Source organism: Thamnophis sirtalis, unplaced genomic scaffold (assembly GCF_051295495.1).
Source record: "Thamnophis sirtalis isolate CommonGarterSnake01/CBP01778 unplaced genomic scaffold, rThaSir2_p1.2 scaffold_6, whole genome shotgun sequence".
In the NCBI taxonomy this organism is placed as follows: Eukaryota; Metazoa; Chordata; class Lepidosauria; order Squamata; family Natricidae; genus Thamnophis; species Thamnophis sirtalis.
Genome location: NW_028261386.1, coordinates 129,648,543 through 129,674,710, shown reverse-complemented (window position 1 = coordinate 129,674,710; position 26,168 = coordinate 129,648,543). Strand labels below are relative to the sequence as shown.

General features: G+C 44.1%; 2 protein-coding genes across 9 annotated transcripts in view; both read right to left on the bottom strand.

Annotated features, from left to right (window-relative positions):
* DST (dystonin) overlaps nt 1-26,168 on the bottom strand; it is a 410,298-nt gene that overhangs the window by 94,995 nt on the left and 289,135 nt on the right. For all 8 annotated transcript variants that reach the window (XM_087718947.1, XM_087718939.1, XM_087718941.1 and 5 more), the window contains 4 exons: nt 23,837-24,332; nt 19,931-21,405; nt 5,491-5,652; nt 4,633-4,803 (listed from right to left, as the gene is read on the bottom strand). In XM_087718947.1, coding sequence (XP_087575073.1) covers nt 4,633-4,803; nt 5,491-5,652; nt 19,931-21,405; nt 23,837-24,332 — 2,304 coding nt within the window. The remainder of the gene's footprint in view (nt 1-4,632; nt 4,804-5,490; nt 5,653-19,930; nt 21,406-23,836; nt 24,333-26,168) is intronic.
* LOC148045218 (uncharacterized) lies at nt 10,454-12,272 on the bottom strand. Its single transcript, XM_087718948.1, has one exon. The coding sequence runs from the start codon at nt 12,002-12,004 to the stop codon at nt 10,721-10,723; it is 1,284 nt and encodes a 427-aa protein (XP_087575074.1). The 5' UTR covers nt 12,005-12,272; the 3' UTR covers nt 10,454-10,720.

Sequence of the window (26,168 nt, the reverse complement as noted above, 5' to 3'; positions counted from 1 at the left end):
ACAGACTAGGCCTCCTCCGAATTCCATCAGCCGGCCAGTGTCGACTGGCGACTACTCGGAGGAGGGCCTTCTCTGTGGCTGCTCCGACCCTCTGGAACGAGCTCCCCGTGGAGATTCGTACCCTCACCACCCTCCAGGCCTTCCGCAAAGCCCTTAAAACCTGGCTGTTCCCACAGGCCTGGGGCTAAAGAGTTTTTGCCCCCCTTCTCGAATGGTATGGTTGTTGTGTTTTTTAACTGTGTATGGTCTTTATGTTTTTTGTAATTTTGTCTGTTTTTTTCCCCTCCCTTTGAGTTGTGAGCCGCCCTGAGTCCCTTCAGGGAAAAGGGCGGCATACAAATAAAGTAAAATAAATAAATAAATAAAAATAAAAATAAATAAATAAAAATAAAAATAGGGCAATTGATGGTTAATAGGCAATTTCCCCAAAGTGACCGTTTTGTGAACTTAAGTGTCCTTTAAAAGGCTCTGATGTGGTTGCAAACATAGTGACTGATCCCATTACTTCTCAATGCTCAAATTGGTGGACAACCACCGTCTTCTGGTTTCCTCACAAGAAGCATCACACATGTGGTTGCTTTTTGTGGGGAGCACATGTTGGCAATCTCTCATTCTATCTCTATGTAAGGGACATTCCAAGGAACCAGTCTACTCACTGGTTCCTTGGTCTTTGCTGCTGTTGTTGGCTCCACTTTTACAAAGCTCTCTTCAATTTGTCATTACTTTCCTTGGAATTTCTCATGAACGCCATTAGCATTCTAAAAGATTATGCGTTGGAATCATCAGCTAAAGGAGAAAGCGGAGATGTGGAGTCACTATATAGGAGGAAATGTCAGAGCAGACTAGTGACGTCTTATCTACTAGTTCCCAAGGGAATGCAGCCAGACTGGCATTAGTCTCCGGACCCGCTTCAAGGTGCTGGTCGTTACCTATAAAGCCCTACATGGCATCGGACCTGGGTACCTGAGAGACCGCCTCCTGCCGATTACCTCCCATAGACCGATTAGATCTCACAGGTTAGGTCTTCTCCGGATCCCATCTGCCAGCCAATGTTGGCTGGCGACTCCCCGGGGGAGAGCCTTCTCTGTTGCAGCTCCAGCCCTCTGGAACGACCTCCCCACGGAGATCCGGACCCTTACTACCCTCCCGGCCTTCCGCAAAGCCGTTAAGTCCTGGCTGCTCCAACAGGCCGGGGGGGGGGGGGGGGCTGTGAAACATCCAGCCCCACGGAAACTGTGACTGTTGTGTATTTTAAAGTGAATTTGAATTTGAATTGAATTTCCTTTATTTGTATGCCGCCCTTTTCCCTGGGGGGACTCAGGGCGGCTCACAATTCAAAAGGGAGGGGGGGGGAGACAAACAGTATTCCAATATGGAAACAATACAACATATTAAAAGAGAACACAACAGTCACACAATTCGGGTGGGGTTGGAATCTTAACCCCAGGCCAGCCGGGACAGCCAGATCTTTAAAGCGGCGCGGAAGGATTGAAGGGTGGTGAGGGTCCGAATCTCCACGGGGAGTGTTGTTTTGTTTATTTATCCCCCTTCCCTTGTTTAGCGTAAGCCGCCCGGAGTCCTTCGGGAGTGGGCGGCATATAAGACCAATAAAACTAAACTAAACTAAAACTAAGGTTCTTGTTATATAGGTGACCAACAACAGAGGAACTGCTTTGGCCTATTCACAAAGTTATTCCAGTTTCTTGCACCTGATATTATTCTCGCCAGATTTGCTACCTTCCCTTGGGACCCAATAGATAGAGTTTCACAAATATGGTCTATCATGTTTCCTCCCGTGAGGTGGCTTCATGCTGGCACACCTCTTTACTCCCTCCTCTCCTTAGCCGGTGATTGTACAATAGGTCATCAGTTTTCCCTCAGTAGCATGTTGAGTAGCATCCAACCTGAGAAGCCAATTACCTGGAACTATAACATCAATCACTTTATTTTGTCTATTCATGTTATTTTCTTGATAAAATACTGGAGTGGTTTACCACCGCATTATCTCATGCAGTATGAAAGGATGCCTCCTTCACTAAAGTGATCTGCCATCCCCATTATTTTTACACATTGCTGTGGCGCAATGTGGGTGGCCTGTTTGCGTTAGCTGGATGATTTTCATGATTTAAAGGTGACCCTGTGAACAGTCTATAATATTGGCGTATATTCCTGGCCGTGACCCGTCAAAACCGCGGTAGACAAAAGCGCGCTCGACGAAAGCACGTACCTGACGTCATCAGCAGCGCGATGAAAAAAATTAAAAATAAATTAAATTGAAATTAAAATTAAATTAAAGCAAGCTGATTCACATAAAGGTAAGGGTTAGGGTTAGGGTTAGGTTAAGGGTTAGGGTTAGGGTTATGTTAAGCGTTAGGGTTAGGTTTAGCGTTAGGTTAAGGGTTAGCGTTAGGTTTAGCGTTAGGTTAAGGGTTAGGTTTAGGGTTAGGTTAACGGTTAGGTTTAGGGTTAGGTTTAGGGTTAGGTTTGGGGGGGTTAGGATAAGGTTTTTGCTTTAATTTTAAATTTACCGCTCACAGCGCGATGTTTTCGTCGCGCTGTGATGACATCATGTACGCGCTTTCGTCGAGCGCGCTTTTGTCTACCGCGGTTTTGTGGTGGAACCATTCCTGGCATTCTTTGCTCGTCCCTCTCACGAATACCATCATCCCCTGCCATGATAAGGTAGTGTAGTAGACTTGGGGCGGGGGGTGGGTGGGGATAAAATATCTTTATATTTTGAATTATATGGCTATATTTTGCATAGTACTTAAATACAGTTAAGCCTATAGTTCTCTGTAGTAGGCAGAATGTAGATCCAATATAAACACTCTTCTATGTTTATATTTATATTGTGTTTATTTTTTTTCTGTCAAGTGGACATTTTACTATTCTATTATTAAACTATAAGAAGACAAAACGAAAAAGTAAAGGTGCTATTCCTATCTTTAAAAAAAAAACAACCCTGCAAATTTTGTTGCCATAAATGGAAGTCATCTTTTGTTTTTTCACATAGCTGATTCAGGAAGATGCCTTTCACCCACCACTAAGATTTGTTCGAAAACTGCCAGCTGGTAATCCTGAGCCTCAACATACTCATCATTTTCTCCTTGAAGGGCTGATTCTGAAAATAGGGTTGTGTGGTTGAACAATGTTTATTTGATTATGTAGACCATTCCCTTTCTATTTATATTCAAGTGCTTAAACATGCCAAAATCCATCCGTGACACTCCAGAGCAGTGTTTCTCAACCTTGGCAACTTGAAGATGTCCGGACTTCAACTCCCAGAATTCCCCAGCCAGCATTCGCTGGCTGGGGAATTCTGGGAGTTGAAGTCCGGACATCTTCAAGTTGCCAAGGTTGAGAAACACTGCTCCAGAGTAATGAAGTAATATTAGTGGAGCTAAGGAAGTCTTGATAGGGACTATTTGGAAATTCCATTTTTATTCCCTTATATTCCAGGATAGAATGGTCTATTAAATCCACAAAAAATAAATTAGGCAACATGCTTCTTGGATTTTTCATAAAATTACTATAATACCCTTTGGTTCCACCACAAAACCATGTTCGACTAAAGGGCACTCGACGAAACCGCGTAGCTGATGTCATCAACAGCGCGACAACAGCGCGGAGAAAAAAGCACACTGTAAACGCTAAACCTAATATTAACCCCTAAATCTAAACCTAACCCCCCTAAACCTAATCCTAATCCTAACCCTTAACCTAACTCTTAACCTAACCCTAAACCTAACCCTAACCCTAACCCCTAACCTAACGCTAAACCTAATCCTAACCCTTAACCTAACCCTAAACCTAACCCTTAACCTAACCCTAAACCTAACCCTAAACCTAACCCTTAACCTAACCCTAAACCTAACCCTAATCCTAACCCTTAACCTAACCCTAAAGCTAACCCTAAAGCTAACCCTAAACCTAACCCTTACCTTAACTTGAATCGGCTTGCTTTCAAAGCGCTATTTAAAGCGCCCTTCTTTCTCCGCGCTCGCTGTTGTCGCCCTGTTGATGACGTCAACGACGCGGTTTAATCGGGCGCGCTTTAGTCGAGCGCGGTTTTGTCGTGCCACGATACCCTTTATGAGGTATGCCTGGAGCAAGACTCAAATTACAGAATGAGTGTGAGGCTAAAAAAATAAATAAATCTAAATGGGAGCGAATTGAATCAGTTGCTTTTATCTCAAACACTTGTCCTGTTACTCTGAAATAATAATTTGGTATTCACTTTTAAAGGTCCTCTGGGGAGACGTAAAGCCTCTGATTGGGTACCTCTAACTGGATAAACAAGCATGGAACATTCTAAAATGCAGCTGGTGATGGATAAATTCCTGTACAACTCTGGATTCTATCCTCCCTGCCTATGTTTCCTCCCTTCCCAGAAGTTAAGCAAATTCCCCTTTTAAAAAAAAGCATAGAGAAAGACTAGGTTATGGGACAATAAAGTAAAAAAATGCTATTATCCCTTCCCGTCCAAATTCTTTTTCTGCCTGCCTCCCTTTTCCCATCTCAAGGTGGACAGAGTGGGGTCATGGAAGAATAGTGTATTTACTTCTAAGAATCCCAATCTCCAACGAAAGATTAAAAATAAAGACATTTAAAAAAAAATAACTTGTCACTTACTTTTTGTTCCTGTATTTGGGCCTTCACAACTTTAAATTCAGCAGACGGGGGCTTCTGATTGGCCACGAGATCTTCTGTATCAATTAACCAGCTAAGAATAGATTCAACAGCATCTTGAAATCTCCCACAGTGCAACAAGGCTTCTTGCAACTGTGCTGCTCTTTGTGCAACCTAAAAATACATATATATATAAAACAAACCTCAACACTGAATCCCTTATTCTCTGCCCGCAATGCATCCTCTGATATCCCAATGCCTTTGAGAAACTGAAGGAAATTAGAAGAATAAAAAATTAAGCATTCGATCCAGTATTTATTGATATTTGCAATGCTTCCTGGATATGATAATATTTGAGTACAGGTGGTTCTCAACTTACAACTATTCATTTAATGACCATTCGAAGTTACAACGGCACTGAAAAAAGAGGGATTTATGACCATTTTTTTACAATTACGACTGTAAAGCTAACCCTTACCCTAACCCTAAACCTAACCCTGAACCTAACCCTAAACCTAAACCTAACCCTTACCCTTACCCTAACCCTTAACTTAACTGGTTCACCAACCCTTACCTTAACCGTAATGGCGCTTCTGTTGGCGCTCTTTTGTTGGCGCGCCTTTGTGGGCGCGCTATCGACATCGCGGTTTTATCGCCGCGGTTTTGTTGGCGCGCTGTTGTCGGGCGCGCTTCTGTCGGGTCACACTATATGACTGCTGAAGCCTAGGTGATGCTTCAGATTTAGGAGATTACATGTTATTTGCAGTAGGGCCTACTATTTAGCGACTTTGTGGTGAGTTATCGCAAACAACGACCCAGTAAAAGCAAACAAGTATTTACAGTGAAAACATAGTTTAGTACCTTTTTATTGAGAGTTTTCCACCTTGTATTGACGTCTTCAAGATCCCGCTCAAGGTTATCAGTACTTGCGTTTTTAGCAGCACTCTGAATAAGGCCTTGACCCAACCAATTTACCTCCTGCTGCTTAAATTGCAGTGGTTCAATCTCTTCTTTCTCAAACGCCTATCAATTGGAAAAGGGAAATAAAGTAAAGGGCGACATTATTTGGACAGAAGAGCCTGGAGCAGCATGTGGAACAAGAAAAGCAACTGGAGCAGATATCTGAAGTCAAAACACACAACATGCACTGGGTTGAAAGATAATGTTTATATGTAAAATGTACATGTCAAATTGCACGCAATAGCCTAAAACAATTCAAAGGTAAATTTAAATGTTTAGACAAACAGACAGAGAGACACACACTAAAGATTGGCAAACAGTTATTATTAAAGAGGTAACAAACACTACGTAAAAAGAGAAAGTATGACCATAATGATCTGAGTTTAACAGAGCTATGCATGTTTCAAAAATGATTTGGAAGAAGGGATTCAGACCTTCAGTTCAGTGTGAATGCCACTTTTCTCTGTCTCTCCACTAGCAAAACAGCCTGAATCTTTTCCAGTTTCGGTGCAAGATTAAAATAATAAGTGCTAGCACTTTAAAAATCTCATTACTTCTGGATTTCTTAAACTCATGTATCTTTTTTCAGGCTCATAAGGAACTCTGAAAAAAAAACTGCGGCTGTTTTAATATCCCCCATTCCACCCAAAGTACCTTTTCCCTCTCATCTTTAAAGAATCAACAATCCTAATGTTTAACTCTCCTAACACAGAGACCCCCCAAATCAGTATTCTATATAGCAATTCATGCAAGGCCGAAGAGATTTATTAGAGAAAGTAATCTGAAGATGTTATTCCAAAGTCCTACCTAACTGCTTTGCTGACATGAATATATACACTCCAGAGGTGGGTTCCTACCAGTTCGCACCTATTTGATAGAACCGGTTCGTCAAACCTCCCAAACCGGTTAGAAGAGGTTCCACCAGTGGACCCGGAAAGCAGGCCACACCTACAGAAGAGGTTCCAAATTTTTTTGAAACCCACCCCTAGAGGAGACAGACAGACAGACAGACAGACAGACACAGAGAGAGAATCACATAGAGAGACACAGAGGGAGGGAGGGAGGGAGGGAGGGAGAGGCAAAGACACACACACAGACAGACTCAAACAGAGAGAGAAAGAGAAAGAAAGGAAGAAAGAAAAAGTGAGAAAGAAAAAAAGAAAAAAGGGACAGAGACAAAAGGGAGGAAAGAGAGAGAGAGAGAGAGAGAGAGAGAGAGAGAGAGAGAGAGAGAGAGAGAGAGAGAGAGAGAGAGAGAGAACACATGGCCGGCAAGCCACTCCCCCAGGTCACATGGCCGACAAGCCATTCCCACAAAGGAGGCCACACCCACAGAGTAGGTTCAAAAATTTTTTGAAACCCACCACTGATACACTCACACAGGGGTTGTATCCTACCGGTTTAGCACGTATGTAGGACCTAAGTTTACAGATATATAGTAGACCATCTTCTCATACTTATGCCCCCAATTACAAGGAATTTTATGATAAGTTTTATCATCTTAAAAGATGACAGTCTGAAAAGTGCTCGAAAGCTGGCCTCAAAGGCTTGCAGCCATAGTTAAGGGATTTCAACACCCCTTGCAAATCTATGCAACGCCAATAAAAGCAGCGCTCCCCAACCCCTGGCCTGCCATTTTGGAACCAGGCTGCGGAAGTGGTGGATGAGCACACACATGTGCATGAAGCAGCATTTGTGAAAGTGGTGCGCACACAGGAAACCATCCCTTATTCCCGCCGCTGTTGCCGCCTCTGCTGGTTTGCCAAGCTGGAAAGTTTGGAGACCGCTAAATTAAAGTCTGAAAACTGGGAGGTATCAATTGTTTATCAACTGGATAATGCACGTTCTAATTTATTAGAAACGTATATCCAAAAAAACAAGAATTCAAGCTACAAAGAAATCCTGCAAATTTTCATAATAGAGAGGGGTGGGTTTCTGTCGGTTTTCCGGGTAAACCAGTAGTGGCGGTGGTGGGAGGCTCCACCTACCCACCAGACACAGAAGCGTGGCACGAGTGCGTGCAAACCGGTAGTAAAATAAATTGAAACCCACCACTGGCTACAAAGAAAGCACACTACGAAATAGAAGAATCCTGCTTGAAATAGTTACAGATTTGACCAAGAGAGAAACTAAAACTAAATATGGGATTAATCTCAAACATGTCAAGATGCCTTTCTTTACATGTTTTAACCATCTTTTTATGGGCTAAAGGGAAGATGCCTGGTAGCCACCAAGAATGCTATGCATATTTGTGGAACGTAAAGCACATTACAAACATAACTCTCTTCTTGATGTATCCAATCCTTCATTTCAAGAATATGAAAAAATAAGGTTTTCAGAATAAGCAGGAAAACATCATCACTGGCATCTTCACAAAGGTTTTGCAAAGAAACATCTAGATCTCGGTTCCACCACAAAACCGCGTTCAACTAAAGCGCGCTTGACGAAACCGCGTAGCTGACGTCATCAAAGGGCGACAACAGCGCAGAGACAGCACGCTGTAAACGCTAAACCTAAAATTAACCCCTAAACCTAACCCCCCTAAACCTAATCCTAAACCTAACCCTAAACCTAACCCTTAACCTAACCCTAAACCTAATCCTAACCCTTAACCTAACCCTAACCCTAACCTTAACCTGACCCTAAACCTAACCCTAAAGCTAACCCTAAACCTAACCCTTACCTTAAGTTGAATCGGCTTGCTTTCAAAGCGCTATTTAAAGCGCCCTTCTTTCTCCGCGCTCACTGTTGTCGCCCTGTTGATGACATCAGCGACACGGTTTAATCGGGCGCGGCTTAGTCGAGCACAGTTTTGTCGTGCCACGCTAGATCTCTAATACCCATGGGTAGGGCATTAAGCTCTTGCCTTTTTCAACAAAATATAGAACAGGTAGTCATTGACTTGGAGCCATTCATTCAGTGATTTTTTTTTAAAGTTACAAGAGCACTGAATTACGACCAGTCCTTGGACTTACGACTGTCACAGGACTCCTAGGGTCACATGATCAAAATTTGAGTGCTTGGCAACCAGCATGCACTTAGATAGTTGCCGTATTCCAGAGTCATGCGATCACCATTGGCGACCTTCCCAGCCAGCTTCCAACAAGCCAAGTCAACGAGAGAAGCTGAATGACCTGTGTGATTCACTTAACAACTGCAATGATTTTGCTTAGCAACTATGGCAACTTGCTCTAACAACTGCCTTGCTTAACAGGGGAATATCTGGTCCCAACTGTGCTCATAAAATCGAGGGCTACCTACTAAAACATTCCCTTTAGAGCAGGGGTGTCAAACTCGATTTCATTGAGGGCTGCATCAGGGTTGTGTCTGACCTCGGGGGGGGGGGTCAGGGGGAATGGCCAGTTCAATTTCACTCATGTCAGGGACACCTGTGGTGGCCCAAGCACTCTGTCAGTGAAAACGGGCTCCCAAAATCCATTATGGCTGCGATGGCCTCCTGCAACCCTCTGCCAGTGAAAACAGAGCTCTGTAGGGCCACCTGCGGCCCTCTTGAGCGCCGTTTTTGCTGGCAGAGGCACCACGGCCTGACCCTTCACTGTTTCCAGGGAGGTCCTGTGGGCCATATCTAAGCACATCCCTGCTTTACAGCAATAAATAACTATCAATGATAACTGAGATGCAAAAAAGTGACATTCAGCTAGTAATTTCAGGACAACTTCGTCTTCTGACTTGTTCTTCCCGCAGGTTTTTACATTAAATTATATTTGAAGTTCCTGTTAAAATTCCAAAGACAAAGAAGAACATCCTACTCAGGGGTGGGTTTCTCGCCCCGTTCCAACCGGTTCGGTTGGAACGGGGCCGGTGGCGTCCTCGTGCACGGGCGCAGTGCACGCATGCGTACTAGCGTCTGCGCAATGCTCCAGCTGCTCCTGGAGGATCGCGCAGGCGCTGTATGCATCCTGCGCATGCGTAGAAGCGCAGAACTCGTCAAAACCGGGTAAGGACTGCGGGCGGGCGGGCGCGCCCTTCGCCGTTCCCAGAAGTTACCGCCGACCAACTGGTTTGCAGGGACCGCCGCGAACCGGTTGAAACCCACCCCTGATCCTACTACAGGAAAATACAAACTCCAACTACATTTTAACTCTGAGAAACTAGTCTCACAATTCTTTGGATACAGACCTCTGTTTCAAAAATCCAGATTTCCTTAAAAGTAATTCCACAACATTCCAAGCCAAGTATTTCCTCAGAACGGTTTAGCAATACATCATTAATACGTGAATACAAGGAGTTAGCTTCATTGGAAAAGCTTACCAAAAAAACTTTGAGATAAAGTAAGTTATCACCAAATCGGATGAAACAAGATTTAAAAATATGAAACTTACAAAATACTCTCTCTCTCTTCGTAAGAGTCTACTTTCCTGCTTTTCTACCATCTTGGCCCAATAATCATGACTCTTGTAAAACCCCTGCCACTTGAGAAGTATTTCTCGGCATGAAGATGCAAAGAAACCATTTGAATACACGTAACTTGTCTTTAATCTGCATGATTTGAAAACCACAACAATCATTGCCATTTATAGTTGATAGTTCAATCTTACACTTGCCTACTCCGAAGTCAATTCTCACTAAGCCCAAATAAGTTATTGCTAGGGAAACGTGTAGAGCAGTGTTTCTCAACCTTGGCAACTTGAAGATGTCCGGACTTCAACTCCCAGAATTCCCCAGCCAGCATTCGCTGGCTGGGGAATTCTGGGAGTTGAAGTCCGGACTTCTTCAAGTTGCCAAGGTTGAGAAACACTGGTGTAGAGGAATATCAGCTGGGGCGGGGGGGGAGGAGGAACAGGCCTATCTGCCTTGAAAAGGAGGGGGAGAAGCTGAACATCAAGGCATCATGAAAGCGTTTCATCTGAAGGGAGGCCGGTCCCATCTGGACGATAAATAACCAAGCCGAAACAGCTGGACCTAATCGACCCTGTCACAAATTACCCCTAAATCAATTTAGCAAAATGATCGTCTGCCATTTTCTGCCTTCTGACATATGTCCACCAAATGATGTTAGGCACCTTCTTGGAAAGATTAACCAAACACGGGCATAAACGCTCAGGCGGCGATCCCAGAAGGAAAACCCAAATAATAATGGAAACCTCAATAGCAATATTACAAAAGGCGTTTATGTTTTAATTACCTTATTCGACCTCAGCCCGTTATAAATTGTATCCAAGGTTTCTTCTGTAACCCTGAAACCGACGTCAGTTCTCACCGCGTTGGATTGGTGACATGAGGTATTCTCAAGTTCTAAAGCCTGAGCAGGAATCTGAATTTCATTTGGACCTCTAGGTATCGTGTTGTGTTCTGCTTGGTGAACGTGTGCATGTTTTACCAAGTCCATTTTATCAGCAGGTATACTTCCATCTTCATAATAATTATCCATATCCTGAGGTGAAATATCCTTTTCAATCATCCTGTCACGGTTTTCTAATGGTTCGTTAACTTCAAAGCTGTTCTTCAAGTCCTTTCCGTCTACAATATCTGAAGTGATGTCATACTCTCGATCACTCTCCTGAAGCCATTCTACATCTGCTAAGATGTCCTTTTGTGAAGAAGTCCCTGGATTAAAAGGTCCATCTCCTCCTTCCTGGTGACCTTCCAGGCTCAACGGAGATTCCCCTCCTCTATGCTTTGCGTGTAAAGTATCCTGCAACTTCACTTGGTTGGGCCCATTGAGAGGGGAACTCCTTGAGGTGTTACGTTCACTGCTAGACACGGGAGAGGAAAATGTTCCAAACCTGCCTATCAACTGAATGTCCTCTATGGAAGACAGGCTTCTAATCAGATGGGGTCGTTCTGACAGCCCAGCTTGCTTCCCTTCCCTTTCGGTTTGAGGGCTGCACAGACCTGAATCGTCATCTTCTGAAGTAAGAGAACTTGTGGCATATCCCTCTTGGCTTCTCCCTGCTAAGCCTGTCATTTCAACAGCCCCGACAACTGAGGATTCACTTTTATTTGCAGAGTCGGCAAAATTTGGCAAGACGAGCATCCTCCAGGACCTCCTATGCTCTTTCTTCTCAGTGTGATACTTTGCTCTGGACACGCCAGCTGTTCGGATGACGTCGCCATTCAGCTTAAGGGCGTCAAAAATCGTTTTTTCATCTAGCTTATTTGTCTCCCGTCCCCTCAGCTCAAACGCACTGGAAGAAGAGAGCGCACCGTTGGAGCACAAGGTGCTGAGGTCCAGTGTTCTGTGACTATACGGCAAGGTCCGGTCGGAGAACTGCCTGGAGGAAAGGCTGCCTTTGGAACCCGAATCAATCTGCTCATTCAGCCGAACCGTGTCGTAGATTGACCTCTGAGGAACATAGCAGTCCTCAATATTTATATCCTCCTCTTCCTCACCTTTTCCCACACAGGGAGGATTTTGGCGTAAACAGTCCGGCCTGCTCAGTGGCTTTCCCATTTCTGCAATTATTCTACAGAACTTTGCCCAAGTGCTCCTCCTATGTCTTTACTAGCGAGGTCGTGCAATACACAGATTAAAAAGAGACCTGAAATGCCACTACAGTAAACTTGCCTTAGAGCAGAACGTTTCAGTACATACTAAACCAAGAACATAACTTATGAGGTGGATAAGGTTATAATCAGTGCATCTATCAAAGAAAAGCATACGTTTACCTGGTTGTGATTTCAATGCTCCCTTCCTAAAAATATAAAGTGCCTGAGCTTAAGAAAAGAGGGAACCGAGGGTGGGGGGGATGGGGGGGGCTATCTTTGAATACTTTAAAATACTGCCTTAAGTATATACATTAAAAAAAAAAGGAACAGCCCACGACAAAATCTAAGTGGCTCAAATAGTCAGACCTTCCCTTGGATCTCTCCGTTTCACTTCTCAGGTTAAAATGTGTGCGTTTAAATCCCCAGATTGAGTCGTCAAAGCAAATCATCTTTACAAGCAGGTACCATATTATCTTCAGGAAGTGGCTAACTGTAATCCATTCCAAAGGCTTGGAAAAACCCATCTTCTTTTATCAATAAGCCATGCCGAAGAAACCCTTTCAGAGGAGAGGGGGGAAAAAAAGAACCAACAATCCAGACAAAAATGTTACGACGAAAGGCACTTGGGAAAGTTTTCAAGGAAAAAAAATATATAATTCAAGAAAGAAAGTCAATCAGGTACATTCAAGAATCAGAGGATAAAATCTCCACTCGAAAAGCAGTTTCTTCCGTGCGTCCCGAAAGTTCCTGTGCGAAGCGTTCAGAAGTTCCCTTATGGAATGCGCCGTTTTCTGAGCAGCCGAATGAAAAGAGATTTTTTTAAAAAGGCTACGGATGAAAACTTCTCTCTGACCCGCTTTCAGCGTTCTTCTTCAAACTGACTATCCTCTATAAGGCAGCAGCGCAGCCGGAAGCCACAACGTTTCTCCTTCCACAAAGGCACGACGGATTTACATTCTCTTTAAAGTTAGCAAGATTTCCGATTCCACTGGAGCTGGGAAGAGAGCAGCCGGTCGACGCTCGGATCAGCGTTAGCCGTGGCGAAGAAGGCATAAAAGGAAATTCCCAGCCGTAAATGTTCAGCCATGCTGCCCGGTGTGGCTGGGAAGGCTTTCTATCCCCCCCTGGTTTCTTCTGATCTGACAGGCATCGTCCTCCCTAGAGTGAGCTTAAAAGAAACACCCTTTCTGTTCTCCGGTCAACATCTGCTGCTAAACCCATTCGCTCCCTGAGCATTATGCTAACAGAGCATTAGTAGGAGAGTCTGACCTCTCAGCTTCCCCCCCCCCCCACACACACACACCGCCCTTACGCTTCCTGCCTCACATGGCTTGGCTTAGCCATGTCTCACTTTTACTGTTTTTCTTGTCTTTTGGGGAAGGGGATAAACAGAGGAGCACGTTCCTATCAGCACTCAACTCATCAGAGGTCTCCCTCTGTAACCCTGACGGGAAAAAGGGAGAAAGTAATGGTTTAGAACAGAGTCGGAAACCATGATAATTGGATCAAAATGTCAAGCCGAGTAACCTGACACTCTCCAAGATGGTCCTGGCTACTAAAAACTGTCTCCAACACTTAAAAAAAAAAAATCAGCTTAAATTAACAGGCTGGTCTTTATTCATAAACAATTACTGCCGGCATCAGCGGGCATTCTGGAAGTAAAAGGATGCAAAGTTACATTTCCTTCACTCGATATTTGTAATCCACACACACAGACACGCGATTAAAATTCTATTTAACGACTTCCCCTGAAAAACTAACAATGTGCCCTTTGTTATATCTCAGTTTGGGCCATTGGAAATGGAATTGATAGTTTCGCCCTTATTTTCATTTCCTGGTTCTCAAGACTACACTGTGAAAATCAAACAAACACAAGAATGTAAACCATTGCTCCTGACTCGGATTAAAAATGAAAAACAAAGCAGAGTGATAGCATTGGGCTGAATAACCATTTTAAATAAGGAAAACAACGCGTTTCTGAAGAAAAATATTCCCATAAAAAGTGATTGTGAAAGATTATTTTTCCCATCCTCTGTTCTGTTTACCATCCCCTAATTCAGATATTTGTCTATTGGCCCGTTAAATAAGCTTCCAAACTTATATTTTAGGAAGCTCCATCTGATCATGCCTATGCTATTCATTTCAAGAAAGTATTCCCATGTGTTTCTCAAGAGCCGAGGTGGCGCAGTGGTTAGAGTGCAGCACTGCAGGCTACTTTAGCTGACTGCAGTTCTGCAGTTTGGCTGTTCAAATCTCACCGGCTCAGGGTTGACTCAGCCTTCCATCCTTCCGAGGTGGGTAAAATGAGGACCCGGATTGTTGTTGGGGGCGATATGCTGACTCTGTAAACCGCTTAGAGAGGCCTGAAAGCCCTATGAAGCGGTATATAAGTCTAACTGCTATTGCTATTGCTATTCTCCATCTAACACAGGACTCCCCAACCTGTGGGCTACGGCCCACTACTGGGCGGCAGCTAATTTCCAACCGGGCTGTGTGAGTAGCTGGCTGATGCACATGCACGCCCAGCCCCACTCACACAAGCATTGTGGAGGCTTGGGGACATACTTGTATGAGTGAAGTGAGAGCTTAGGCCGCGCTTGCGCCAGTTGCTCCAGGCCCCACTCATGCTCACATCATAGGCGCTCTGGTTCACATGAGCATTGCGGGCACTTGGGGCTCCACTCACGTGAGTGTCGCAAACACTCGAGGCCCGATGGGCACTCGGGACCCCTCATCTGAGCATCAGGGGCACTGAGGGCCCCACTTAGCAATAGCAATAGCAGTTAGACTTATATACCCCTTCATAGGGCTTTCAGCCCTATTGCTACTGCTATTGCTAATGGGGAAGCCAGATTCACTTAACAACCATGTTACTAACTTAACAACTGCAGTGATTCTTTTAAAACTGCAGCAAGAAAGATTGTAAAAAGGAGCAGAATTCACTTAACAAATGTCTTACTTAGCAATAGAACTGCTGACTGCAGTTCTGCAGTTCGGCTGTTCAAATCTCACCGGCTCAAGGTTGACTCAGCCTTCCATCCTTCCGAGGTGGGTGAAATGAGGACCCGGATTGTTGTTGGGGGCGATATGCTGACTCTGTAAACCGCTTAGAGAGGGCAGAAAGCCCTATGAAGTGGTATATAAGTTTAACTGCTATTGCTATTGCTAATTGTGTTATGAACAAAAAAAACAAGCAGAGGTGGTATTCAGCCAGTTCTGACAGGTTCTGGAGAAGCAGTAGTGGACATTTTGGGTAGTTCGGAGAACTAGCAAATAGGCTGGCCCCACCCACTACACCCCGCTGCCTCCCAGCTGATCTTCTTTCGTTGCCCTGAACAGGAGAACGGAACTGAAAAGAAGGTTAGTGAGGTGAGGAGGGAATGGGGATTTTGCAGTAACCTTCCCCTGTCACGCCCAGAACGCCAAGCCGTGCCCACAAAGCCACGCCCACAGAACTAGTAGTAACTTTTTTTTGAATCCCATCCCTGAAAACAAGGCAATAGGATGGTCAGTGGTTGGACATATTAGCACAAGTTTTTCAAACTGTCTTTGACCCTTTCTAAAGGCTTCCTAGAAGTGTCAGGCGTCAATCAGTTCATGAAATGTTTGTAGTGATGTTGCCATGTATTTATTACAAAACTCGCCACGACTGAAGGTATTTCATTTCTCTTTCCAACCATATTCGTGTTGAGATTGGGGAAAAGAGCAAGATTACAGACACTTACTGGAGTGCGCCATTGAAAATATATGAAAGAAAGCGATCATTTAATTATCAAGGTTCCAATGTATTAATTATCATAATTATCTGCTTATGCCAGTTATGTCTGTGTGAGATGTCAATGCATGAGAATTAGAATCAGCCCAAAGCACATATTCCAGTAGAGAGAAGTTCCCTGAAGATGGGCTCTAGCATGAGCCCAAAAGCTCAGAAGACTAAATATCTCTTATCTTGGTAATCAACCCAGATTCAATCTTGCACATTCAAGCAACTTCAAACCCAACTGAGTTTTAAAAATAAGACGTATCTTGAACTCAACCCCAAAATAACCACAGCCATATTGGAATGAAATGGTGTACCTGTGCAGCCCCGTGGCACGACAAAACCGCGCTCGACTAAAGCGCGCCCGATTAAACCGCGTCGCTGACGTCATCAACAGGGCGACAACAGCGAGCGTGGAGAAAGAAGGGCGCTTTAAATAGCGCTTTGAAAGCAAGCCGATTCAAGTTAAGGTAAGGGTTAGGTTTAGGGTTAGGTTAAGGGTTACGATTAGGTTTAGCGTTAGGTTAAGGGTTAGGTTTAGGATTAGGTTTAGGGGGGTTAGGTTTAGGTGTTAATTTTAGGTTTAGCGTTTACAGCGTGCTTTTTTCTCCGCGCTGTTGTTGCGCTGTGATGACGTCAGCTACGCGGTTTCGTCAAGCGCCCTTTAGTCAAACGCGGCTTTGTGGTGGAACCATGCAGCCCTAGACAACTGCCCTCCAGGAAGGACTCAAAAATAACTTCTCAATTTGCCCAGTTGTGTGCTACCATTTGTATGATACTCTATACTTAGGATCGGAAATTCTTATAGTAGTGGATTTATTTTAGTAACTATGTTCTTAATTATTTTGAGACCCTATTATACTTGTTTTCTCTCTCAACACAAACAGACATGTAAAACTTCACTTATTTTATTTTTCATATATATATTCACATTAATTTCTTTTTAAAACTTTTTTTTAATTCAATATCTTATTTGTATCTGGCCTCAGGGCTGTAATAAACCAATTTGAATTTAATTTAAGACTTGGGTAACAATACGGTGGGATCACTTTGAAGCAGCTTAAGCTTTTTAAGGTCAGCCCCGGGTTAAGCATGTTACATCAGTCTCATCTGAGTTAATAGAGCAGACCCCCCAAAAAAGGATTTCACTTGGTTTTCTGTTCTCTACAGACTAAGGCAGTGTTTCTCAACCTTGGCCACTTGAAGATGTCTGGACTTCAACTCCCAGAATTCCCCAGCCAGCATTCGCTGGCTGGGGAATTCTAGGAGTTGAAGTCCAGGGTTCCACCACAAAACCGCGTTCGACTAAAGGGCGCTTGACGAAACCGCGTACCTGACGTCATCACAGGCCGACAACAGCGCGGAGACAGAAGCACGCTGTAAACGCTAAACCTAAAATTAACCCCTAAACCTAAACCTAATCCTAAACCTAAACCTAACCCTTAACCTAACCCTAAACCTAAACCTAACCCTTAACCTAACCCTAACCCTTAACCTAACCCTAAACCTAACCCTAACCCTTAACCTAACCCTAAACCTAAACCTAACCCTAACCCTAACCCTAACCCTTAACCTAACCCTAAACCTAACCCTTAACCTAACCCTAAACCTAACCCAAACCCTAAACCTAACCCTAAACCTAACCTTTACCTTAACTTGAATCGGCTTGCTTTCAAAGCGCTATTTAAAGCCCCCTTCTTTCTCCGCGCTCACTGTTGTCACCCTGTTGATGACGTCAGCGACGCGGTTTAATCGGGCGCGGCTTAGTCGAGCGCAGTTTTGTCGTGCCACAGAAGTCCAGACATCTTCAAGTAGCCAAGGTTGAGAAACACTGGACTAAGGACTTTTCCAGCCTACAGCATTGTCCGGGGCAGTTCTAACGAACAGCTTATAAAATTCAAGTTTATGCCTTGAAGTCCAACACAAGGTTAATTTCTTTTTCTTCCACACCGGGGATCCTTGGACTCACTAGAGATTCTAGTGATCAATTCTGCCAGAAGGCTTTTTTTTTTTGGAAGAGAGCCCGAGTTAGAAGATAGAAACCAGAACTGTGTTTCAGCAGAACTACACAAGGTATTGGCTCACTGCCCTTTGTCTAGCCTCACCTCCGCATTCTTGTGTTTTCCTGACCGACTGGCGCTTTCCCTGATCTTGGGAACCTAGCTTAGACAGGTCCTCCTGAGTACATAATCCTTGGCCTGATCCCAGGTTGTGACTCTTGGACAAATGGGAGAAATGTTTGGCTTGGCTCCACCTAGGACTTTGCAATATATGTTAAGCAGGGGTGGGTTTCAACCGGTTCGCGGCGGTCCCTGCGAACCGGTTGGTCGCCGAACCCGGAAGTAAGTAACTTCCGGGAACGGCGAAGGGCGCGCCCGCCCGCCCGCGCTCCTTACCCGGTTTTGACGAGTTATGCGCTTCCACGCATGCGCAGGACACATACAGCGCCTGCGCGATCGTCCAGGAGCAGCTGGAGCGTCGCGCAGATGCTAGTACGCATGTGTACACCGCGCGCATGCACGAGGACGCCGCCGGCCCCATTCCAACCGAACTGTTTGGAACGGGGCGAGAAACCCACCCCTGATGTTAAGTATGAAAATGTATGTGTCTGTGCCAGCTGTTGAGAAGGACACAAATTATATAGCCTCTTCCTCCTCCTCCTCCTGCTCTCTTTATTGTCTCTCTTTTGGAATTGTTTGATATTAAAGCACTAATCGGAGCTGCATCTCCTTCTTCTTCCATGCCGGTATAATGGCTCTTGGTGTGGGGTAAACGAAACTGAATTCCTCACACAATATCTGTCTCTCAGGTTACTATTTTCCCTGCATTTCACCTGGATATGGAAAGAAGGATGGTTTGAGGCTACCGGTACAATCCACTGTCCCTTCAACTGTTCCTGAAAGTATCTAAGTAGACCAGAAGAACAACACCAAAAGGCTGTAGGAAGTTATCCCCCAGCCCTCTCCCAGAAAAATGAAATATCCTAGGAAATATTGAAAAGGCGGAATATTTCTCTGGATAGGAAAAGAAAAAACATGTTTTAAAAGTCAGAATAGCTGCCTGTAGCTTCCTGCCCATCCCCACTTCGTTAATGGGCCATTAAGGCGGCCAAGCTAGTCCACTTTACATAACAAAGACTTCTCCACTTCAGCTACAGGAAAGCATGATAATATTGGCCCCAACTGACCACGTGGCATCTGAGAACTCAACCAAACCTGGATTCAAAACACAGCCCAGAGTTGCCCCTGCATGGCCCCATGGGAGTCTGACAACCAATCAGAATACATTTCATACACAGGAACAGGAAACGGAGAGGTGGGACTGAACAGGTTATAAAAAGCCTAGCAAGCCCCTCCCACAGCCCTTCTCTTCTTCTCCGCCAACATTGAAGCATGTGATCACCTTTTCTGTTCAGGGCTCAAGCCATGTGGCCCTGTCCAACAATAAACCATCTTTCCAAGCAGCCTTCGTGTCTCCAGTGTCTTTTTCCCCACTTGGAGCCGAACCCAGAAGGACATTTCTTTCATCAAGGCTATATATAAAGTCTACTGTAACTTTTAAAGCAGCTCCTTTTTTTGAGATGAGAACCAATATTTTGTCCTTCACTGTATGGGATTATTCCCCAAAAAGGGAAGGACCACGTAAGAGATATAGACCTACACAAGCCAAGATGAAATCCAATTCTATTTCCTTTACATTTATACCCAGTCACAATGTTATTATAATTCACTCAGGATTATATGGGCAGTGCTATCATCAACACAACAACACAACAACACAATCTGGAGGAACCTCCACCAACACGGTGAAACAACTCTGCAGCATATAGAAACCAGTGAGAGTGGCATCGGAGAGTGGGAAACAACAGTACAAGAATATTGTGCAGAAGACCTAACATTTCAAAAAGTTTTAAGACATGCAAAAGTTTGCACATGCAAAAAATGATTTTTTAAAAGAACAAACAAAGCTAAAATTGTGGATACTCCAAAATCTTTAACACACACCAAGGCCTGAACTCATCAATCACAAACACGTCGGACGACAGATAATGAGTGGTAACGGTGGTAACAAATTTGCTGCGTGCAGTATTTCGACAGCTCTGTTCCAAAGCTATAGGGAGAATTGTCTTACCTGAAATACTTTCAGTTGTTGATTAATAATCTCCGTTTCCATTCCAACAGGGCCTTGGGACTCTTCGTGCTCTTCGGCTTCCTCAAGCAGTTTGGCGAATCCCTTTAGTTTGCCGTAAAAGTCTTCCACGCGATGAATAGTCCCTTCGATCTGCTCTTCCCTGGTTTTTGCTCTGTCCAGTAATTTGTTGCACTGCTTATTCAGAGCCTCCAAATCCCTTTTTATACCTGCGAGGTCGGGAGACGCCTCTGCTTCGCTTGCTAGCATCACTTTACAGGACTTGTTTGCGTTTTCATTTCTGCTGATCAGCTCCTGCAATTTCTGGAGGAAAGCTTGGACGCCCTCTTGCTGGCACCGCAGGGTGACAAGGTCCCTGGCCACAGGAGCCATGCTATCCAACTCGTCGTCACACTCCGCAAATTGGGAAAACAGCTCTCGGATGGTATTCTGGAAATGGCCGATTCCTTGGAGCTTGGTCTCCAGGAAGGAACATTCGTCCTCAACCTGCTGGCTGACGGTGTTGAATTCTTCTTCTAATGACTCTGCTTGCAACAAGAGGTCGGAGACGTTTGCTGAATCAGAAGCATCCACTACCAAATCTTGGGCAAGCTTTTTCGTCACATCCAATTGCGACTTTAGCGTCTGAAGGGCTTTCTGCTGAGTCTGCATAATAGTCAAGTGTTTATTACTGTAAGTCTGAGGTTTAAGAGCGTTGTGCGTTTCTAATTGTTCCTTGGTGTTCTTCAACTGCTCCTTAATCTCCTGGGATGATTCTTGAAATTCTTTTAATCTCCGAGACGTCTTTTCCAGAGTATCTGCTTTAATACGTAACTGTTCTGTGACCGTATCCATCTTCTGTATCAATAGTTTCTTTTCCTCTTCAATGATATCCTTATCAGTTTGACAGGCGCTAAGAAAACTCTCCGCGGCGTTACTCAACAGCTCAACGATCCCTTGGTGTTTGTCCAAATCTTTCTGCCAAATCTTCACCTGAGCAATGGAATCCTCTATCTCAACAGGATCGATACCTATTTTAATTTCTGCTAAATTATTCTGGCACTTGGTTACCCAGGGTTGCAAGACCTCTACGTGTTCTCTGTATCGGAGAGCCTTTTCCAAGCAATCATTCAACGTGTCTTGCCTTTCATTCACTTGTTTATGCAGATCATCCCAGTTAGCTTTGAGCCTGTTGAGCTGGGACTGCAGTCCTGTTTTTTCTGCCCCTTGAGTCTTCTGAAGCAGGTTTTCACCTTCTGAAATTATTTTTTCATAGGAGCCAATCTGGTCAGACAACGCGGCCTTAAACTCTTTCTGATCCTCAATGAAAGACCGAAGGCTTTCTAGTTTAGTGGAAATGGGGGGAGAGCGATCTTGTGTTTGTTTCTTTGTGTCCAGCCATGCTTGGAAGTCTTTAGACATTAGTTGGAATTGATGAGAACTTGCATAGGTTAACTGGAGTTGTTCAATGAGACGGCCTGAAAAAGATTTTTTTTAAAAAAATATGCTTTAAAAATACTGTCAAGCCAAGTTAGTTAAAATAGGATGGGTTTTATTTCAGTCGAAGAAAATTGTTATTTCTAAGAAATGTACGCCATAGTTACATTCAATTTGGATTTAGCTAGTCAAAGTGTATTGTTTTTTTAATAATGTAAGATTATTTTAAGGTGTAAAACGAAGTCAGAAATAGCAAAACCACCTTAAATGGTTCCACCACAAAACCGCGGTAGACAAAAGCGTGCTCGACGAAAGCGCGTATGTGACGTCATCACAGCGCGACGAAAACATCGCGCTATGAGCGATAAATGTAAAATTAAAGCGAAGACCTTACCCTAACCCCCCCAAACGTAACCCTAAACCTAACCCTTAACCTAACCCTTAACCTAACCCTAAACCTAACCCTTAACCTAACGCTAACCCTTAACTTAACGCTGAACGTAACCCTAAACCTAACCCTAACTCTTAACCTAACCCTAACCCTAACCCTTACCTTTATGTGAATCGGCTTGCTTTAATTTTATTTTTATTTCAATTTTTAATTTTTTTCGTCGCGCTGTGATGACATCACATACGCGCTTTCGTCGAGCGCGCTTTTGTCGACCGCGGTTTTGACGGGTCACGCCTTAAATTGACTATGGAGATTCTTAGTCATTTGGGTCATGGTTATCCCAAAGGTGCTTTTTCAAGAATCAACTGGAGTTTCTGGTTTTTCTTTGAAGACATTTTGCTGCTCATCCAAGAAGCTTCTTCAGCTGAAATGTCTTCAAAGAAAAACCAGAAACTCCAGTTGACTCTTGAAAAAGCACCTTTGGGAGAATCTTAAATTGAGATATTCCTGTGAATCTGAGAAAGAAAAAAATCATGTCCAGGGTTATCATCGGTTTCAGAGGTACTTCCAATTAAAGGGTAATAGAAATGGTTCCACCACAAAACCGCGCTCGACTAAACCGCGCCCGACTAAACCGCGTCGCTGATGTCATCAACAGGGCAACAACAGCGTGGAGACAGAAGCACGCTGTAAACCCTAAACCTAAAATTAACCCCTAAACCTAAACCTAACCCCCTTAATCTAATCCTAAACCTAACCCTTAACCTAACCCTAAACCTAACCCTTAACCTAACCCTAAACCTAATCCTAACCCTTAACCTAACCCTAAACCTAACCCTAAACCTAACCCTTACCTTAAGTTGAATCGGCTTGCTTTCAAAGCGCTATTTAAAGCGCCCTTCTTTCTCCGCGCTGGCTGTTGTCGCCCTGTTGATGACGTCAGTGACGCGGTTTAATCGGGCGCGGCTTAGTCGAGCGCGGTTTTGACGGGTCACGAATAGAAATAACATGTATTGCTTATGCAATTAACTGTCTCCTTTAGTCTATAATAAACATGCAATACGTTTTACTACAAAATGGTAATTACATAAGCTTTCTTGAAAGGCGTGCCAGAGAAAATGCAAATATCACTGCCAAAGCCTGTTAAAGAGTTTTATGCTTTGTTAAAGTATGCCTTGTTTAAGTCTGAAATTTAATACTGCTTCCCATGGTATAATTCCTCCATATTCTAAACCTCCCAGTGAAACTCCATTGCGCTTAAAATATATCCACACAGGAGAAATATACGCATTGAGATTTCTTCAATGTTCCTTAAATCAAGGAACAAGGAGAGCGGTAGTTCATTGGTGCTGAAATAATCCGTCCACGTGTATAAATCTTCTATCAATTGTGTCTCGTTCGATATTAAATACAGAGATCCAAGATACCAGTCAAATCTAGGACCTGGGTACTTGAGAGACCGCCTGCTGCCAATTACCTCCACTAGACCGATCAGATCCCACAGACTAGGCCTCCTCCGAATTCCATCCGCTGGCCAGTGCCGACTGGCGACTACCCAGAGGAGAGCCTTCTCTGTGGCTGCTCCGACCCTCTGGAACGAACTCCCCGTGGAGATTCGAACCCTCACCACCCTCCAGGCCTTCCGCAAGGCCCTTAAAACCTGGCTGTTCCGACAGGCCTGGGGCTAAAGAGCTCTTGCCCCCGTCTCGAATGGTATGACTGTTGTATGTTTTTAAATTATGTATTGTTATGCTTTGTTTTTTAAATTTCTTTTGTCTGTATTCCCCTTCCCTAGTTGAGTTGTGAGCCGCCCTGAGTCCCCTTCGGGGGAAAAGGGCAGCATATAAATGAAATAAACTGAACTAAACTGAACTGAACTAGAAAAAAGCAAAGCTATCACCATCCATCCACACAATTCAGGCCCCAGGGGATATCTCCTTTCTTTCAAAGACGTTCTAGCTATCTGGGGGGATAATTGGAACCCTGAATCAAAGTGTAAGGCTAATTTTCATTCCAAGAAACGGTACATCTTCCCACTATTTAGGATTTTATTTTATTTTTTCAACTGCTTTGCCACTTACCTGCTTTTTGTTCCAGCTCCTTGAAAGGCTTTAAGACAACTTCTAATTGCCTGACGAGTTCAGTTCTCAAGTAATCTTCTGCCACCAACGCAGAGAGTTCCTCGCATACAACCCGAGCCGCGTTTATGTGCAACATTTCTTGGTCTATTTGGCCTTTTATTTCTCGAGCTGTTTCCAGTTGCTGCTTGACGGAATCGGAGTCCGCGCTTATAGCCAGGTTCTGGCTGAGTTTATTCTCCAGAGCGCTAAGTTTTTCAGAGAGGGTTTTCAGACAGTTTTGGTACTCTGTGCTTTTGTCAATGACTTGTTCGATTCGACCACAGCGGTCGCTCAGCTGTCCTGTTAAACCATCCCATTTCTCTGCCACTGCTGCCAGCTGCTGCTTCACCCGTTCATGAGTGGGCGGATGCTCTCCTGGCCTATGCAGGATTCCCTGGCCTGCTTCAGACAGCTGTTCGTACTGGAGTTTCCGGGTATCGAACTCTTTGAGCAGAATCTGAGGAGGCGGAATAGGTTAGAAGTTAATTCTGGACCAGTACGAGGAAGAGCCACCATCACCCTAGTTTTTGGTTTTTTTTTTTAGTATAAATGTGTTTTTATTTTCCATTTTCATTTTCGTACAGTCACATATATACTGTGCATAACCGGGGCCATATAACATTAAACAATAAACACAACCATTCCTCTTGTCAACAATACCCCCCAAAATAGAAACCCAATGTACCTCTTCGACCCTCCATACACCCTTTCTTTCGCCCCCCCTCCAACTTTTCATCTTCCCTCCATCCTTCCCCTCTACCCTACTTCCCCTCACCCTCTACCACTCCCCTCTCCCGGTACACTCCCTCCCTTCCTTCTCACCCTCCCTCCAGTCCTCTCTCCCACCCTCTCTACCCCTCTTTCTTCTATCCCTCTACTCCTCCCTTCAGTGTATTTCTTCTATCTATTAATATATTCAGCTTGTCCTCTTTTTACAGTAGAATTAAAGAGCAACAGTATACAAGTGCAGTCATGTTACTTTAAAATCTAACACATACTATATATCCCCCCTCCTTCCCTCCCCCCCTAACACCCCACCTCCCTTCCCCCCCCCCCCCCGGACTTCCCAGTGCAGATTCATTATTTAGACTTGCCTCAGAAAGGCTGTTCCTGTTTAACAACTTATCTCCTCTCTATATAAGATAGCAAAAATCCAACGGGCTGCATATGGTCTTTTATATGTCAGTAAATAGGCTTAATGATAATAAATCATTGGTGTTGGTTATCACCTTTAAAGCCCTACATGGCTCAGGACCAGCGTACCTTCGAGACCGCCTACTGCCACACACCTCTCAACGGCCGATAAGATCCCACAGGGTGGGCCTCCTTCGGAGGCCATCAGCCAGACAATGTCGGCTGGCGGGTCCCCGGAGGAGAGCCTTCTCTGTGCCTGCTCCGACCCTTTGGAATCAGCTACCCCCAGAGATCCGGACCATACCCACTCTCATGGCCTCCAGAAAAGCTGTTAAAACTTGGCTGTTCCGACAGGCCTGGGGCTGTTGACCTTAGTGTTAAGGTCCAGCCCCCATTAGAAACGTATGAGTGTTGGGAATTTTTAAATTATTCTTTTATTTTGCTTTTCTTTTTTTTTTCTTTCTTTGTAAGCCGCCCGGAGTCCTTTGGGATTGGGCGGACTAGAAATTTAACAAATAAATAAATAAATAAATACTGACTTCAGTTCTAGTACAGTTACCTGTGATTAAGCCATAACCAATGCTATTTAATGGGCCAACTATCTCTTAACTTTAGTTCCAAACTCTTACTATAACTGCTGTGGTCTATCTTAGCTAATACCATTATCTATAATTAAATGTGGAGAGAGAGAGAGGGAGAGAGGGAGGGAGGGAGGGAGAGAGGGAGGGAGGGAGGGAGAGAGAGACAGAGAGAATAAATAAATAAATAAATAAATAAATAAATAAATAAATAAATAAATCAGGAGGAGACTCTATGGCAAGGAGTGGGTTTTCTGGTCAGCTCCACAATTGATAGGGATTTCGGTTAGGAAAGGTAGAGGAAAAAGGATGCCATGCTAGGAAGAGACTCTATGGTGGGGGAACCGGACTTCCGGTTGGCTCCAGAATTGAATGGGGGGGCTTGTGGTTCTTTGAGTGTTTAAGATTGCCGACCCCTGCCTTATACTGTACGTTGTAGATTACTCTAAGCTCAGAGACCACCTACTAGGCCTCTTTTGCCACAGTAAATACAACCTCTGAAAGACAGACACTGATTTTTTTTTAGCAAACTTGTTTTTAAATTTTTTATCTTCATTATGAAATATGTAGTTTGCATGGGG

What these genes read in the sequence shown, in the direction of transcription:
- LOC148045218 (XM_087718948.1), bottom strand. Translation starts at nt 12,004, where the DNA reads ATGGGAAAGCCACTGAGCAGGCCGGACTGTTTACGCCAAAATCCTCCC.